Below are 17783 nucleotides of genomic sequence, written 5' to 3'. Positions count from 1 at the left end.
GAATACCGGGAATGAAATATTATGACAGACACTAAACAATTACTTTGCAGCCTGCTTCAAAAAATGTATATGGCTGAGCTTCTGTCTAAGTCTGGATCAGGTTTCCAGAGACTGCAGATGACTAAGGCTTTTGGGAAAGTTAATTTAACAGGTAAAAACATACACAGAGAACACAAAATGTATACTTTGACTAAAGCAGAGTTTGAGTAATCTTGCTATGTTACTTCAGGTCACACTGCACCCAGACACGCAGATAAGCAGCTTTTCATTATCCTTAATCAAGTTAAGGAGATGTGCTACTTTAATAGCATTGCACTTATTTTCCCAAAAAAATCAAGCCATGCCCCTTTACCCCGTTCCCCTTCTTCCTCTGATGGGCTTAGAAAATAACATACAATGAACCTTACAAATGCTGAACATATACAAATACATATAGGAAAGATAAATTGCTGTTGTAAACCACTAAGCTCATCTGTTTGTTGTCAGACAACTGCTGCTACTTGCACCCACATTTCTTTGTACATGCAAATACACAGGCACAAGATTATACCTGCACAAGTGGAGGCTATGAATGTCCGGAGATCCCAGGACATCTGTCCATCTATGGTTTTAAGGGGCCTAAATCTCCTGCTAATTCCTTAAGAGGACAAATCCAATGACCCCATGGAAGGATTTGAAATGAGTTCTTAAAAAAAACTTTCTTGTAGCATAAATCACCTCTTAATGGAGAGGTCTTGCCAGGATTTGACTTGGCGGTACCAATTTCTATATGTTTGTACAGGACTTACCACAATTAGAGGCCAATCAGTGTGGGCTAGAGAGACTATTAACAATATAGTAACTCCTCCCTTAAACTTGTTCTGGTTAACATTGTTATGTTGCTGATCAATTAGGAAACATGCTCATTTAAAGTTGCGCAATGCTCCCTCATAATATTGTTTGGCAGCCACCTGCTTTGTCTGCTGCTTGCAGAAAGAGCAGCCCGTTGGAGCTAGCTGGTGGGGGCTTGGAACCAGGGTGTACCGGCAGCCCCACCGTCAGCTCCCTCTATCAGCTTCCCACTCCCCTAAGTTCCCTGTGCAGCAGCTGCCCCAGCAGGCTATCCATTGCCAGACAGTACAGCTGTCCCTCCCCCCACTGCCATGTACTTCTTTTGCCTTCTGCCTTGGAGCTGCTCCCGGGAGCCTCCTGCTTGCTGGGCGGGGGAGGAGGGGAGAGAGAAAGAGGAGTGCTAATGTCAGGGTGTCCCCCTCCCCCCACTTACCCTATCTCCATAGAGCAGGTTGTGGGGACATAACAGGGCTCAGGACAGGAGGGAGCTTTCCGGTAGCAGCGGCTGTCTCAACTTGCTGATCTACTTAAAAGGGCAGTGTACTTAGAGTGGTGTCAGCATACTTAAAAGGGCAATGCGCGTCTCTCTCTCACACACAGTGTATGTCTCTGTCTCTCTCTGCCATGCAGTCTCCCCTCTCTCCATTCCTGTTGCATTGTAGAGTGTAGGACTATATTAACAACGTGATAACCTTTGAGGGCTCAGCCGAGTGCTAGTTCATCATTTAGCAGTAAGGCATTCCCTGGGAAATACCCCACCCTCTGACTCCACCACCTCAACCAAGCTTCACAATGATCATTGCATTGTTTGTTTAAAACTTATACTGTGTACGTGTGTGTATAAGCATAGGGTATGTCTACACTACCTGCCGGATTAGTGAGCAGCGATTGATCCGGGGGGGGGGTCAATTTAGCACATCTAGTCTAGACATGATAAATGGACCCCTGAGCGCTCTCCCATCAACTCCTGTACTCCACCACCACGAGAGGCACAGGCAGAGTCGACGGGTGAGCAGTAACAGTCAACTCACTGCAATGAAGACAACACGGTGAGTAGGTCTAAGTATGTCGACTTCAGCTACGTTATTCACGTGGCTGAAGTTGCGTAACTTCAAACCACACACACTGTGTAGACCAGGCCTTAGTCTTTTGTCTGGTGAAAAAAATTTCCCTGGAACTTAACCTCCCCATTTACATTAATTCTTATGGTAAAATTGGATTCGCTTAACATCTTTTCACTTAAAGTAGCATTTTTCAGGAACATAACTACAACATTAAGTGAGGAGTTACTATACTAGTAGCCCAGCCGTTCTCAAACAGTGGGTCAGGACCCCAAGTGAGTTGCAACCCCTTTTTAATGGGGTCACCAAGCTAGTGTTAGATTTGCTGGGGCCAAAGCCCCCCTGCCCAAGGGCTTCAACCTTGGGCAGCAAGGCTCAGGTTACAAGCCCCCTTTCACCCCCCAGCCTGGAGCAGGGGGGCTTGTGTGGGCTCAGATTTCAGTTTCCCCTCCAGGGTTCAGAAGGGGGTCATGGTGCAATGAAGTTTGAGAACTCCTGTAGTAGTCCAGCTATCCCTGCAGCTATATCTTCCCCCAAAAAAGAGAATATTCATACATGTGTGAGCAGTGTGTAGCTTTCTGCCTGCCTTCTCCATATTAAGAACTGCTAAACTCTCAGTTACTACCACACACTCTCAAGAAGAGAGATGCTAAATAGAATAAACCAACCAGGAATGACGCAAGTGTAAAACATACAATCTGCTTGGAACAATCTAAATACTGGTGCAATAATGAAGGATATGACATTTCTGAAATAAACAAAGAAGTCTTACAAAGAAAGATCAACATTTTGGAAAGATTATAATCCTCCAGGTATTACATACTTCATCTGAAGTTAACAACTTTCTAATGCAAGTTCCACTGTGAACAGCATGACTAATGAACAGGTGGGGAAAAGAAAGATAGAAATTTACATCAGACAAGTTATTCACAATCAAGACCAACCCAGACGTCTAAGCTGTAGAACTAGTGTTCTTTAAATGATTTTATCAGTCACTAAATATTTGAGTATATTCAGGTAATTTAGCATGCTACAAAAATCACTCCCAAACAAGCAATGTAAACAGCAAGAACAGCAGCTACCATATGCCAGAGGAAAATGGAGATTCAACAGGATGTAATGGGCTAAAAATAGAACCTGATATAGAAGAATACATGTGTGTAAAAATGGAAAGAACAAGGGGAACAGACAGATCAATAGATGCAACACACTTAATTTGTTGACATGAAACAAGCAAGCAACAGTGAGATTAAGATGCAGTTTTAGACAATGTGTATATTTTGAGATTAGTAGAATCTTTTAAGAGTTTTTTTATACTCTCTCAATTGGTTTTAGTACTGCCAATTGAAACAAAAAGAAGTGTTTGAAGTATACTTGTAAGGATGAAAAAGTTAGAGCAAGCCATCTCCTCTTTGAGTAAGATCACCCTGTCCAAGTCTTAGACAGGTCTCTAAACTTCTTAGTTTGCACCATTACTCAAATCTTTGGGACTCCAGTAGTTCTCTAGCAGATAACTTTGTCCATCCTTCTGTACTTTGGCAGGAATGCCTTTTGTTATTAATATTAGTATTAGCACTCTAATCATGGACCAGGATCATGTTGTGCTAGGTGGTGTTTAAACACAGAACAAAAAACCATCCCCTGCCCTGGACAGCTTACAATCCATATATAAAACAAGATATGACAGATGCACACAGATATATGGGGGAGCACGAGGCAATATTGGTTAGCATCACAGGCTGTGGTCTGCCTACATTAGCAGGCTTACCATTGCCAAGGTTTTTGTAGGTATCATGTTCAAAGGAGACTAAGGAGGGTTTTGAAAGTGGTAAGGAGTTAGTTTTGTAGATGTTTACAGTGAGATCCTTCAGAGCATGAAGGGCAGCATGGGAGAAAAGACAAAGATGCTCATTTGAAAATGTTACAAGTGGGAAATGGAGGTAGCATCGTGGGCTGATGAAAGATAGGAGTCAACGTGTCGACAGGTAGAGAAGAGAGGTAGTGTGGAAACAGGCTGTGAAGCATACTGAAAGAAAAAAATAAGCTGATTATGTCTGGCACGATAGAGAAGGTGGAAACCTGTATACAAAGAAGAGGGTGACAGTCAAAGTGATGAGCTAGGAAAGTGATCTTTGCAGCAGCAGCAGCAGCAGCAGCATTCTGAATGGTTATGGGAGGGCCAAGACTGCATTTGTCAAGACCAGAGACAACAATGCTGCAGTAATCAAATCACAAGACAAGGAGAGCCTTGACTAGAGTTTCAGCAGCACAGATGGATAAGAAAGGCCATTTCTTAGAGATGTGAGATGCAGAAAGATTCTGCAAGACTTAGACATAGTCTGGATGTGAGGACCTGGAGAGGTCTGAGTCAAAGATGACAGGCAGGCTGCAGGCCTGCATGACAGGCAGGATGGTGGTGTTGTCCACAGTGATCAACAAAGGAACATGAAGGGCACGTGGTGGTGGGGATTAAGAACTGTTTTAGCCATGTTGAGCTTGAGCTGCTAGACACTCACAAGCAGATGTCAGACAGAGACATACACCCTGAGATTTCAGTTTGAACAGGTGACAGGTCCACAGTAGAGAGATAGATCTGTGAATTGCCAGCATAGCAAGGGTAGCTGAACTTACATTTGCAGATGAGATTACCTAGAGTTAAACTATAGAGGGAGAAGAGAAGGTGACCAAACAGAACCCTGTGGAACTTCAAAGAAAATTGAGGAAGAGGTGAGGAGGAAGAGGTTGGAGGAAAATGAAGAGAGAATAGAGTTATGGAAAACAAGGGAGGCCAAGATTTCAAGAAGAGCATGGTTGACAGTGCAGACAGGTCAAGGAGGATGAGAATGAAATGCTGATTTTGAGCTTTGCCTGGGAAGAGATCATAACGAACTTTAGTGATAGCTATTTCAGTGATGTAAAAGGAGTGCAAGCTGAATTGGAGAGGGTCTAGGATGGAACTGAGGGAAAGGAACTCTAGATAACTATTTTAAACTGCATGTTCAGAGCTTATAGATGAAGAAGGCAGATGGGGTAGTAGCTGGAGAGGCAAGTACTGTCAAGGATGGTTTGTTTTAAGATAGGAGAGACTTGTACTGAGGAGAAAAGTCACAAGAGCAGGAGCTTAAGGAGACAAGTAAGGGAAGGAGAGAGTGGGCACATGGGAGATCAGGAAATGGTATCAGATCACTGGGGCAAATATAGGGGTTAGTCAAGGAGAGCGGATGAGAAATTTCTACAGTAGTCACAGGGAAGAAGGGGAAAGAGACCTGTAGGAGAGGAAGACAAGACAAGCCGAGGGAAAAGGGAAGATCACATCACATTTGTCCATTTTCTCTTAGAAGAGGTCAGTGAGATCCTGTTCAGAAAGAAGAAGCAGAAGCAGGAAGAGGGAAGGGTTTAAGGAGTGAATTAGGTGGCTAAAAGGCAGCTGGCACTGCATATGTGAGATTCAGTCTAGGTTTGATTTTGTCCCATTAAGCTGTTCGAGTGTAGTAGGTGGACCCCTGCTCCTGCCCTGAAGAGTTAAAAAACAGCCCTGGGAGGGGGCTGTGGCTGGAAAAAGCAGCTTTTAGGCTGGACTGATTGGGGGGAAAGTGGCTGCAGCTGGGGCCACACCCCAAAACAGACTCAGCTGGCCCTATAAAGGCAGAGAAGCCAGGGGCAGACAAGAGTCTCTCTCTAGCAATAGAGAGAGATGGGCCTGGCTGCAGGTAGCTGGACATAAAGGTACCTGAGTGAAGCAGGGCTGGGGAAAGACAGAGGAGCTCTAGCCTGGAAAGCCCCAGACTGCAGCCTAGAATTGGGCTAATAGGTACTGGGGGTTGCAGAGGGCAGCCCAGGGGTAGGCCAAGGCAGCAGATCCAAACCCGCCTTGCCAGTGATGAGTAGGCTGATACTGCAGTCTGCCCCAGGACATAGGGCTAGACCATGACTGGCAGTAGTCATATAATGAGGCAAGGTGGGGATAGTGGGTAGTGGTTCTCCAGGGAGGGGAGACCTTAAGACTGAGGGGTTACTGCCAGGAGGCTGCACCCCAGATAAAAGGGCACTGGGGTCCAGGGAGGGACACATAGACCAGAGGAGAGGCAGATCACTGGCCTGCAGAGGGTGCTCCGGGCTGGCAGTGAGCTAATTCCTGAGGACAACCAGCAGGAGGCGCCGCGGAGGTGAGTCTGCTCGTCAACACTCGGATGTGGTAATATCTATCTCCATATCCTCATTCCCATTTGTCATCCTACCATTATCCCTAAGCTCCTCATTAAAGACTGAAGCAAAATATTTGTTTAGATTTTGGACCATGCCTAGATTATCCTTAACCTCCACTTCATCCTCAGTGTTTAGCTGTCCATTTCTTCTCTCTTTGTTTTCTTCTTATGTATATGGCTGCTGCCTCATTGCGTACTTCCAGTTCCAAATGAGGTGTGTGGTTGACTAGTCAGTTTGTAACTCTGGCATTCGTAACTCAGATTCAACTATATTAACCAATAAGAATGCACCTCTCTTTTAAAAAATAAAGAAAGTACAAATGGAAACGTTGATTAAAATCATTTAAAATCAAAGCTTTCCACTTGATGATATATATTGCTGATTTAAAATAGCCTTGATTTAAAATCAATCCACCCTAATGCTAATGGAATGGATATCATAGAAAGGCCAAGTGATAGGGCATAAAAGTGGAGTTGATGGGCAATGCTGAAAGAGACCAGATGATGGTTAGAGACAAAGCACTCAGCAACAGTGAGAGATAGGTGTCTGCTTAATGGAGACCAAGTGAAGCACATGGCCCTCTTGGCAGGAAAGTAAGTTGAACTGGGGCAGGAGCAATGCAGCAGGTCCCCCTACAAGGCAGCTAGGACACATTGCCCCAGGGAGTGGGAAGAAGACTATTGTAAGCCTTTCAAAATAGATTATTATCTTACTGAACCTTGAAAGTCTTCATTAATGGAGATTCCAGAGCCTCAGGTAGGAGCAGGTTCTATTGTTTAGTGGTTATTGGGGTCAGAGTTTTTCTTAATACTTAACCTACTTGACCCTGCGGTCTTGCAAGCTCACTACTTTTTGGTTGTAGCTTCCTGTCCTCTTTGCACCATCCCTTTATGTATTTGTAGAGTTATGTCTCCCCTCAGTCATTTCATCGAAACTCTTCCCTTCCTGCATTCCTTGCACATCCAGAACTCCTAGAGCAGGAGTTCTCAAATTTCATTGCACCGTGACTCCCTTATGACAACAAAAATTACTTCACAGCCTTCAAAGGGGGACCAAGGCCTGAGCCTGCCCAAGCCCCACTGCCCCAGGTGAGCGGGGCGCACCAAAGCCTGAGCTCCATCGCTCTGGGCAGGGGGGCCAAAGCTGCAGCTCAAGGGCTTCCTCCCTAGGCAGGGGGCCTGCAACCTGAGCCCCGCCAGCCAGGGCAGAAGCCCTCAGGCTTTGGCCTGGGGCAGTGAGGCTCAGGCTTCAGCCCTGGGCCCCAGCAAGTTTAAGCCAGTCCTAGCCATCCCCATTCAAAAGGGATCCTGACCCACTTTGAGGTCTACTGTCCTAGAGACTTCAGGAGCAACGCATGTACGATCAGCCCCGTAGCCATCAAGGGGAAAAAAAGTCAGTCTTAAAAGTTCTGCATTCACCACCTTCTATTACTAAAAGGAATCAGGATAGATTTTTTGATAACTTGTTCTGTTCATTCCCTCTGGGGAACCTGGCACTGGCCACTGTCAGAAGACAGAATACTGGGCTGATGGACCTTTGGTCTGACCTATTATGACTGTTCTCAATTACCAATCTGTATTTTGAAAAGATTCCTACGTATTATTTGTTAAACATGACTATGAATAAACCTCTACCCCAATATAACGCTGTCCCCGGGAGCAAAAAAAAAAAAATCTTACCACGTTATAGGTGAAACTGCGTTATATCGAACTTGCTTTGACCCCCCGCCGCGCTGCTTTACCGCGTTATACACAAATTCGTGTTATATTGGGTCACGTTATCGGGATAGAGGTGTACTTCTGTATAAACACATGCATAATATGGTTCCATTTGTGACGCTGCAGAGGAAACCAACGTAAAACTCTGCCATTGATACCATTTATTTTTTAATTACTGAACTTTATGGTGTAATATGTCATTTCTTCAACAGAAAGCAGTTTGGCAAAAACAGTAATGTTTCATACTCAGAGGTGGCAATTGTTTTAAATATATTATCTTCACTAACTATTTTACTATTAAAGGTAAAATAGTACTATTTGCGGTAGCCATCAGTTACACAATAAATATACCTGTTAGGTACTATAAATTACCATTTAGCACCACCACACCCTGTTATAGTAATTTTGCTCAAAAAGAGAGTTTGAACATTACACATGCTGCTGCTAAGCCTTAAAACATTCAGTTTATAAAAAGACACCACTGTAACCTGGGACTCATGAATCAGAGACTCAATATTTATCTCAGTTTCTATCATCTGTTAATAGGATTTGTGCTTTTTTCCTCCCTCCCATTTCTGTTTGCTATTCCTATCTCCACTCAAATGCTTAGTACTTTTTTTTTTTTTAAGACAGTGCCAACAACCCCACAACAAGCTACTGACCTCAAACAAATTTAGTTTTCCAGCATCAAATTTTATTATAAATAACAAATTTTTTAAATTATAAAAATGTTCTTGTAGTACTGCTCTTTTACCTTCTTTCCAACACACACCTCCCACACACAACTCTGCCCCTCCCTCTTACTCTCCTGGTATGTCTTAGGTTACACCTAAATATAATCAAGACAAAAAGTTATTCGGCTTTTTGGAGAATGCCAACACCCCCTCCTCCTCCCCCCCCACATCCAAAAACACAGGAACAGAAAATATTCTTATCAGATTTCTAAACTGCTTGCAAAGTTGGTTTCACAAAAATGAAATCTCATCTACCAGGGGATTCGTGAAGCTCTATAAAAGCTGGGGATTGTACTGTCTAGCAATAAAGCGCTATGAGTCTAACAGAAGAGCAGTCCTTTAACTTTCTGTACACATCCCGTAATGAAGACCTGATAGTTCCTCCCCTGTCAAAGCTAGAACAAGCTTTCCATTATAAGCTTCATTTTTTAAATCCTCCTAAGCCTCCTCACCCAAAATGTTTCATGAATGCCTTCAGACCCAATCACCCCAAAACTTGAGGCTAACCAGACATGGCAAGTCTGGCAAATGGAAGGTCTTTTCATCTTTAGCCTCGTCTACACTAAGAGTTTATTTCAAAATTTAGCAGCGTTAAACCGAATTAACCCTGTACCCGTCCACAAAACGAAGCCCTTTATTTCAATATAAAGGGTTCTTAATATCGATATCTGTACTCCTATCGGATGAGGGGAGTAGCACTCAAATCGGTATTGCCATATCAAATTAGGGTTAGTGTGGCTGCAATTCAATGGTATTGGCCCCTGGGAGCTATCCCACAGTGCACCATTGTGTCCGCTCTGGACAGCGATCTGAACTCAGACGCACTGGCCAGGTAGACAGGAAAAGCCCCGCAAACTTTTGAATTTCATTTCCTGTTTGCCCAGTGTGGAGAGCTGATCAGCACAGGTGACCATGCAGTCCCAGAATCAAAAAAGAGCTCCAGCATGAACTGTACAGGAGTTACTGAATCTGATCTCTGTATGGGGAGATGAATCTGTTCTATCAGAACTCCGTTCCAATAGATAAAATGCCAAAACATTTGAAAAAATCTCCAAGGGCATGATGGAGAGAGGCCACAACAGGGACTCAACACAGTGCTGTGTGAAACTAAGGAGCTGAGACAAGCGTACCAGAAAGCCAAAGAATCAAATGGACACTCATGGAGGGAGGGGAGACTGATGACTGTAGCTATCCCACAGTTCCCGCACTCTCTGAAAGCCATTTGAATTCTTGGCTGAGCTCCCAAAGCCTGAAGGGTCAAAAACATTGTCGCGGGTGGTTCAGGATATGTGTCGTCGGCCCCACCACCACCTCCCCCCATGAAAGCAAAGGGGAAAAAAAATCCTCTCTCGCCTTTTGTCATGTCACCGTATGTCTACTGGATGCTGCTGGCAGACGCGGTGCTGCAACACTACATGGCAGCATCCCCTTCCCTTGCTTTGTGGATGGCAGACAGTACAGTAGGACTGATATCCGTCATTGTCGTCCCGTGAGTGCTCCTGGCTGGCCTCAGTGAGGTCGGCCAGGGGCACTTGGGCAAAAATGGGAATGACTCCAGGTCATTTTCTTCTTTAAGCTTTGTCTAATGGAGATTCAGTCCTGCCTGGAATATCATAGCAGCTGGAGGCTGCCCTCCCCTCCCCGCTTTGATCTCTGCTTGCACAGGCAATAAAAAGTCAGTGTTTCTGATTCATGCATTCTTTATTACTTCATCACACAAATGAGGGGATAACTGCCACGGTAACCCAGGAGGGATGGGGGAGGAGGGAAGCAACGGGTGGTGGTGTTGCAGGGGCACTCCCTAGCCTGGCATGCAGCTCATCATTTCTGAGGGATGTCTGGGGCTGTGACACAGAGCGGCCGTTTGCCTCTCTTGTTCTTTAATTAGTTTGCCTGATAGTCTAGGCAGGACTGACTCTCCCTTAGACAAAACTTAAAGAAGAGAATGACCTGGGGAGTCATTCCCATTTTTGTCCATGTGCCCCTGACCAGCCTCACTGAGGCTGGCCAGGAGCACCCATCACAGCAGCAGACGGTACAGTATGACTGGTAACTGTCTTTGTCAACTTGCAAAGCAGCAGATGGTACAGTAGGGCTGGTAACAGTCTTTGCTAACTTGCAACGGCAAGGGGATGCTGCTGTGTAGCACTGCAGCACTGCGTCTGTTAGCAACATCCAGTAGACATACTATGACAGTGAAAGAAGGCTGAATGGGTTCCATGGTTGCCGTGCTATGGCATCTGCCTGGGCAACCCAGGGAAAAGGGTGCGAAATGATTGTCTGCCATTGCTTTCACAGAGAGAGGATTGACTGATGACATTTACCCATAATCACCCGTGACAAATTTTTGGCCCCATCAGGCATTGGGATCTCAACCAAAAATTCCAATGGGCGGGAGAGACTGTGGTAACTATGGGATAGCTGCCCACAGTGCAATGCTCCTGAAGTCGACGCTAGCCTCGGTACATGGACGCATACCGCGGATTTAATGTGCTTAGTCTGGCGGGTGCACTCGACTTTATACAATCTGTTTCCAAAAATCGGTTTCTGTAAAATCAGAAATAATCCCGTAGTGTAGACATACCCTTAGGAAAGGAGAATCGCTTCTCTTATTATGTCAGCTCAAAAATGGCTTGGTCTGGAAACCTGAAGTTCTGTTCTGTTACCTGCAATGAGAACTAGCATCCAAGTGTTTTTAGAATAGTTGGGAAGTAAATTTTGGAGAAGGTCACTCACTATAAAACTCCCAAAACTGTTAAGTCCTGACAGAGATGAACTCCTCTCTTTAAGCTTTTGTTAACAAGACAGCTTCTAGCTCTTTTTGTTAAAGATAAATTGAAAAGGAACACCAATCACTATGGTTGGCAGTTCACCAAGTTAATCTTTCCCTTAAAGTCATTCAGTTATTCATGGGCCTCCTGTAACACCCTCCTCCACATCCAGGAAGGAAAACATGTCAGCCACCAGAGCTGCCCGGTAGAATTTCTGCTCCTGACTGAGAGCATCTATGCACACCCTTCCTACCATAAGGGAGAGCAGATGGGGGAATCCTAGACCTCATCTTCAATTCAGTGACTCCTCCAGTTATTTTACTAAAAGACACCATGACCCACCAGTCCTTGAGCCAATGTCACTTTCCTTTCCACAAAGGTAACCGCATACTAACGTGCCTCAGCAGAAGTCATTTTCCACCCATTTATCGACTGACAACCAGTTGAGTAGAGGATAAGGAAGATGTAGCAGCGGAAATTCACCCTACTGATGGGTGAGCACATGATTGCATGATATTTAATCCCTTCTCTCAGGTAAAGAGTAGTATTGACAAAGACAATTACTTCTTTAAAAATGTTGAGGTAAGAAGCCATTATACAGATAAATTATCTTATCACAGGAAAAACATTTTAGATGACTTCAGGTCACAGTTAGTAAAAAGAGCATGTATGTCAATAAAAAAAGTACATAAATACTTACAAGATACTTATTCACTAGCTTTTTGACCACAATTTTTAAAAAAAAAAAGTTTAAAAATGGAAAAACAAAAGCCTCTACTTACTATATTTCAAGTGGTATCTAAAAATTTCACTACGCAGAAGACCCCTAACTCACAGACACACATGCATCTACTTCAACCCTCTCCCTTCTCCCCAACCCTCCGAAAACCTGGAACTGCATGCAAATCTGATGCTGTTCTCTTCATATATTTTGACAGCAGATAGCGGAGTAGCACATCCATATGCTGATAAACTGTAAGACACTTTAAACAGGTGTATGTCAGTGAAGTGGAGAGTTTCTATAGTGTTACCACCTACCAATCAGGTGGGTAGAAGATGAGGATTATATAGCCAAAGTTAAGATTCTGCAAGCAAATGTAACTCTGCATTTTTTGGTCTCCTATTTATAAATATAACAATACTAATGTTTTACGTAACTATTTGCTTACAACTTGTACTCTGTTAATGAAGTTGTCTGGAAGTAGTCATTAAAACCTTCAGAGAAAGTATACATACAGGGTACATATTTACATTTTTCTAATGACTACCCAAGAATGACTTAAAGGTCCTGTAACATTCCGTTCCTGTATGATGAACAAATATCAATGGTGGGCCTGTATACCAAGTCTCATTTGTATGAGAGTGAGTGAAAGAATTTCACAACTTGAAGCACTTAAGAATAAAAATGTGTAGCTACAGCATGATATTTTGCAGCTGCAAGATGTCAGCTCAGAGCTAAAACTCCAGTCTCTCTAATGATCTTTCTGGTATGAGAGGCCAGCTCCATTATAATTAAAGACAGCAATATAAACTTGGCAATTCTCCCTATGTAAACTAGAGCTAATCAGCCGGTAACACAAATTCCTGGCACTCCAACAGTTGCGTCAAAGCATGTTGAAGGAACTCAAGTCTTTCTTCTTGAAATTTTTGCTTACGAATAACTGTCCCAGAACAGCAATCAGCTGTCAGAAGAACCACCAAATCTGGACCAGGCATATTCTCCCACACAGACTCACAAGTCAAGAATGTCTTCAGAACAAGCTGTTCATCTGGATGACTAATATTTCTATAACTTGCTCATTTAAAAAAAAAAATACATTTGTCTTTTAACACTTCATTTTCAACCACAGTAGTTTCTGACACTGACTTAGGAGATGTCTACACTGCCATCAGAAGTGTGACAGCAGCACATGCAGACATCACCGAGCTAGCTAATTCAGGTACCAAAAGCAAAGAAGCTGCACCAGCAGCAGATGGCAGCATGGGCTAGCTGTCCAAGTACATACCCAGGGTCCCAGGCACAGTTGTATAGCCCATGCTGCCATGGCTTCACTGCTACTAGAGGAGACTTCATTTGTAGTTTTATGTGGATTGATGCTATATTTTAAAAAAATGACTAGATTCTTCTTGAATCAGCTAGTCAGATGTGGGACTAACCATTTTGCATTGGATACATATGGACACAGACATACAAGTCCCTCAGTTTTGAGTCTGGTCTAGATCAATCAGACATGCATCTGATGGACTGGGTATTCAGTCACAAAAGCTCATGCTCCAAAATGTCTGTTAGTCTTTAAGGTGCCACAGGATTCTCTGCTGCTTTCACTACTACTGTTACTTAAAGTAGCTAGATCAAAGCTAGTTTGGATAGGTGCACACTTAGCTGTCTGTACTGCCCCAGTGACAGAGAGAGACAGCGTGTTAAGGTTAGAGAGGAAGGGGTAAAGACACAATACATATCACATATAAGTTTTTTCACCCCTCAAAAAGTGTGTGTGTTAAAACCAGCCTCTAAATCAACACAGAAGATTTTATAAGGTTGGGGAAATCAACCCAGGGCCCGAATAGGTCTGTTGAACCAGGCCCTAAGTTAATACACTACTAAGATTGCACAAGAATGTTTAATTTTTAGAAAAAATGCTCTCTCATCCCCACCTCCTTCCATTACTCCCTAACTGGAGGGCCTAGCATGTTGCAATGCAGATTGTAGCAGTCCATCACTGCAAAAAAGAGTTTCCAGCTGTTGCTAATATAATGTAACAAAGAATGCAGGAATCCAGCAGAAGATGAGAGGCATGTCTGATTGATCTAGACCAGACTCAAAACTGAGGGACTTGTATGTCTGTGTCCATATGTATCCAATGCAAAATGGTTAGTCCCACATCTGACTAGCTGATTCAAGAAAAATCTAGTCATTTTTTTAAAATATAGCATCAATCCACATAAAACTACAAATGAAGTCTCCTCTAGTATTGCACAATGCAGAGTTTAATGACTCTCAGCTATTCACTACCTTTTCAGTTCTGGAACTACTCCAGGCCAAGGTCAAATTCGCTCATTTATGCAACCACACGGGGGGGAAGATGGAGGCAGAAAGAAAAAGAAAAAAAACGTGTGTAGAGAAATCAGGCTCAGGCTCCTAATAAATAAGTTCATCATTTACTAAAAAGGCACTCTTCCTCCCTCTGCTCCCCAACTAGGACTCGCTGTAAAAGGCACAAAGTCCTTACTCTTCACTATCTAAGCCCCCTTCCAGTAAATAATTAATGTCCTTGTTCCCCCTAACTTAAGAAAGCGTGTGTGTGTGTGTGCGTTTACATGTCCTGTATTTAGTGGATAGCTCGTTTTTGTATTTCATGTAACTCACCCCTCTATACAGCTTCAGGCTAGGGTTTTCAAAACGGGGCCTACAAGTGTTGGGCTTCCAAGTTGGGCTACAAAAGTCCAAAGCCCTTTGACTTTGACTGTTGGGTTAAAATTTAAGTTGTCACTATCATCATCATCATATTTTAGAACTTGTTTGCTTTTCATTATTCATGCCTTTGCTGCCTCACTTAGCTTGGGCAGTAAAATTAGACTATTTATTTAGATTTAACATTTAAAAAACACAAGAACTTCAAGCACTCTGAATATAATTAGACCTATCGCAACAAAAATACTAGAATACAAATAAGTTAAGTCTGCCAATCAGGAATATTAAGTAATCAAATGAAGATAATTTAACTTGGGCAGCTCCCAAAATGGGAGGACTCCAGAAAAGCTCTCACCTCCAAGTCACACCCAGGAAGATACCCCTCCTCGTTCCCAGAAACCCTATCAGGCAAAGTAACTAGTCTGTGTATAGAGCCAATTTCCAATATTGATCTCCATGTATTAGCACTTTTTATTTCTGTAGTTGACTCTCAAGGAAAGATTGTTTTACAAAATAAGTTCTTACAATTTAAAAACAATTTTAAAGCCAAATCTAGAACTGAGGTGTATACTGTCTCCTTTTTTTCTTGCTTATGAAAGCAGTACCTTAGATTAATAAGTAACATTTCTTATCCATGTTTTCTCTACATTTCCTCTGCCACCACCGATGAAATTTCAGGTTTAATTAAAAATCTAATCAAGGAACCTTAAGAGTTATAGGCCGAGAGAACTGAAGCCTAACACTTGACTCAACATCATTTCTCTGTCCATCTGCTGAGTCCATGTGCTTTATGCATTATTTTATAAAAGTAATAGTGAAAATTCTCCTCACCTGATGACCATGAAGAGTATACAGCAGCCTTCCTTCTAGTAAATCCAAAATTTTAAGGGTTGAATCATTGGAGGCAGTAATGAGGTAGTTTCCAGAGGGGTGAAAGGAAAGAGAGTTTACCACAGCACTGTGCACTAGGGAAGAAAATAAATATAAATAAAATAAATACACACACACACAGAGAAACCAATTTACACAATAAATCATGCCCCCCCCCCCCACACACACAATCCAATACTCTGTTCTAATATGTTTAATGTGTTTTCTGATCATAATTTTCACAAATTGCAGGAACCCTTTTCAAAGCATTCTACAGTGAGGGTCATATTCATGTCTGGGGAAGAGTAAGTTTTGCCAGTAACTCCAAAGCTCCGTTTGGCCCTTTGCATTTTAGGTTTAAACCAGAAATTTGAACTGTACACCAAGGTCTTCTCTAACCAGTGAAAAGGGATTCTGCGAGTCAAAACTGAACATTAAACATTTTTCCACCAAGGCTCTACTTTTCCACAAATTCTAAGCCATCTTAAAATGAAGGCAAAACCTCAACGCCAGCATCTTAGGGAGAATGTTAAGTAACACTTTTGTGAAAAAAGCTACAGCAAGTGATTGTTTTGACTTGCCACTTGTGCCAAAATTTCATCTTCCTCCAAAATCTGCAGTCTTAGTTTAAGACATTTTGTAAGAGAAGTACCAGCCAGCTTGAAAACATATGTTTGATAGCGGCACTATTTGAAGGTCTAGCATGAGATGTCTTTATAGTTTCAACAAAACTCACCAGGACATTGAAAGTTTCTTAAAACAGTAAGTAGTATTTGGGGATTTTTAATTTTGAAACATGCATGTCCAGTGATACAAACCTTTCTACATGGGGACAGAGCCTAAGAGTGGTACTGTCATAAGTAGATAGGTAAGGGTTAATTTTCTTTTACCTGTAAAGGGTGAACAAAGGGGGAAACAAACACCTGACCAGAGGACCAATCAGAGACCTGGATTTTTTTTAAAAGTCTAGGACGGGGAACTGGAACTCGGATCTTTTGCTTTTCCTCGGCTGTTGAGAACAGAGCTTCTCTAATCCCATCTTCTTTCAAATATGCTACTATAAGAGTGTTGAGTCACAAGGACCAGTAATCGGCTGTGATGTGCTTTGAGTTGTATTTACATGGGTGTTGATTTTGCTGGACTGCTTTAATTGGGCTCTTTTTTAAATCAGACTGTTTATTCCTATTTTTCTATAAGCCATATTCTGTATTGAGTTTCTAAATGCAGTATTATTGTTCTGTATTTCTTCTTTTTTATATAAAGTTTTCTTTTAAAACTTGTGGGAGTTTTCTTTTCCTAGTGAGGCAGAGGGGAGAGGAATGTTCTGTCAGGCTAGGGGGGGAGGGAAAAGCCCAAGCTTTGTGTTCTTACTTTCCTATGTCCAGGGCGGGAAAAGGCTACGGGACAAAGGGAGGGGTGATCTCTTGTGTGAGCTGACTAGGTTTGATGCATAGCCTCGGGAAAGCTAGATTGCTCTCTGGTTGTATTCAAGGAGTTAAGTATACATCGCCCAGACTCACCCAGGGAAAAGGGGGGAGCTGGGGATGAGCATAGGGAGACCAGAGGTCTGGGTCTTGGATGGGTCCCCAAGGAAAGGTTTGGGGAACCCGAGGGGGCCGAAACCCTGGAAAACTTCGGCTGGTGGCAGCGAGATAAGATCCAAGCTGGGTATAAGCTTGGGGAGGTTCACAGTAAGCACCCAGATTTTGTACGCTAAAGTCCAGATTTGGGACAGGCGTTTACCACAGGTACTTAGAAGAATTTAAAAAAAACTTCAGGAAAAGTCTGAATTAATCTTCTGAATAGCATCTTTTTCAAACCTTCTGCAACAAAATGATCTCCTTATATTTATGCTATAATACATAAATATGCTATTGAGCATATTTATCTGTGGGAACATATAGTACTTCACATAATGTATAACTGCTTATGCATATGTGATATTACAGGATACCAGTAACCATCACTTAAAGATGTTTTGAATATGAAGTCTAATTTGTCTTAGTTACACTATCTGGCTCAAAAATGGTTCTAGCACCTTGAATTTATGCTTTATTATAAGAGACCAAAACTAAATTCTTAGTTTTTATTTCAGTCCAAGTTGCACTTACCTAGTCTTACTACAAACCACAGATAGAATTTTAAAAGCACATAACACTGTGCATTATCATTAGATTTGA

The 17783-nt window shown here is 42.6% G+C and overlaps 1 protein-coding gene across 2 annotated transcripts in view; it reads right to left on the bottom strand.

The window, feature by feature from the left end:
* POC1A (POC1 centriolar protein A) overlaps positions 1-17783 on the bottom strand; it is a 106335-nt gene that overhangs the window by 64750 nt on the left and 23802 nt on the right. For both annotated transcript variants that reach the window (XM_032805832.2, XM_032805833.2), the window contains one exon: positions 15565-15698. In XM_032805832.2, the coding sequence (XP_032661723.1) occupies positions 15565-15698 (134 nt within the window). The remainder of the gene's footprint in view (positions 1-15564; positions 15699-17783) is intronic.

The sequence above is a fragment of the Chelonoidis abingdonii genome, chromosome 16 (assembly GCF_003597395.2).
Source record: "Chelonoidis abingdonii isolate Lonesome George chromosome 16, CheloAbing_2.0, whole genome shotgun sequence".
NCBI lineage: Eukaryota > Metazoa > Chordata > Testudines > Testudinidae > Chelonoidis > Chelonoidis abingdonii.
Note: the sequence above shows the minus strand (reverse complement) of the source record. Positions and strands in the feature narration are given on the sequence as shown.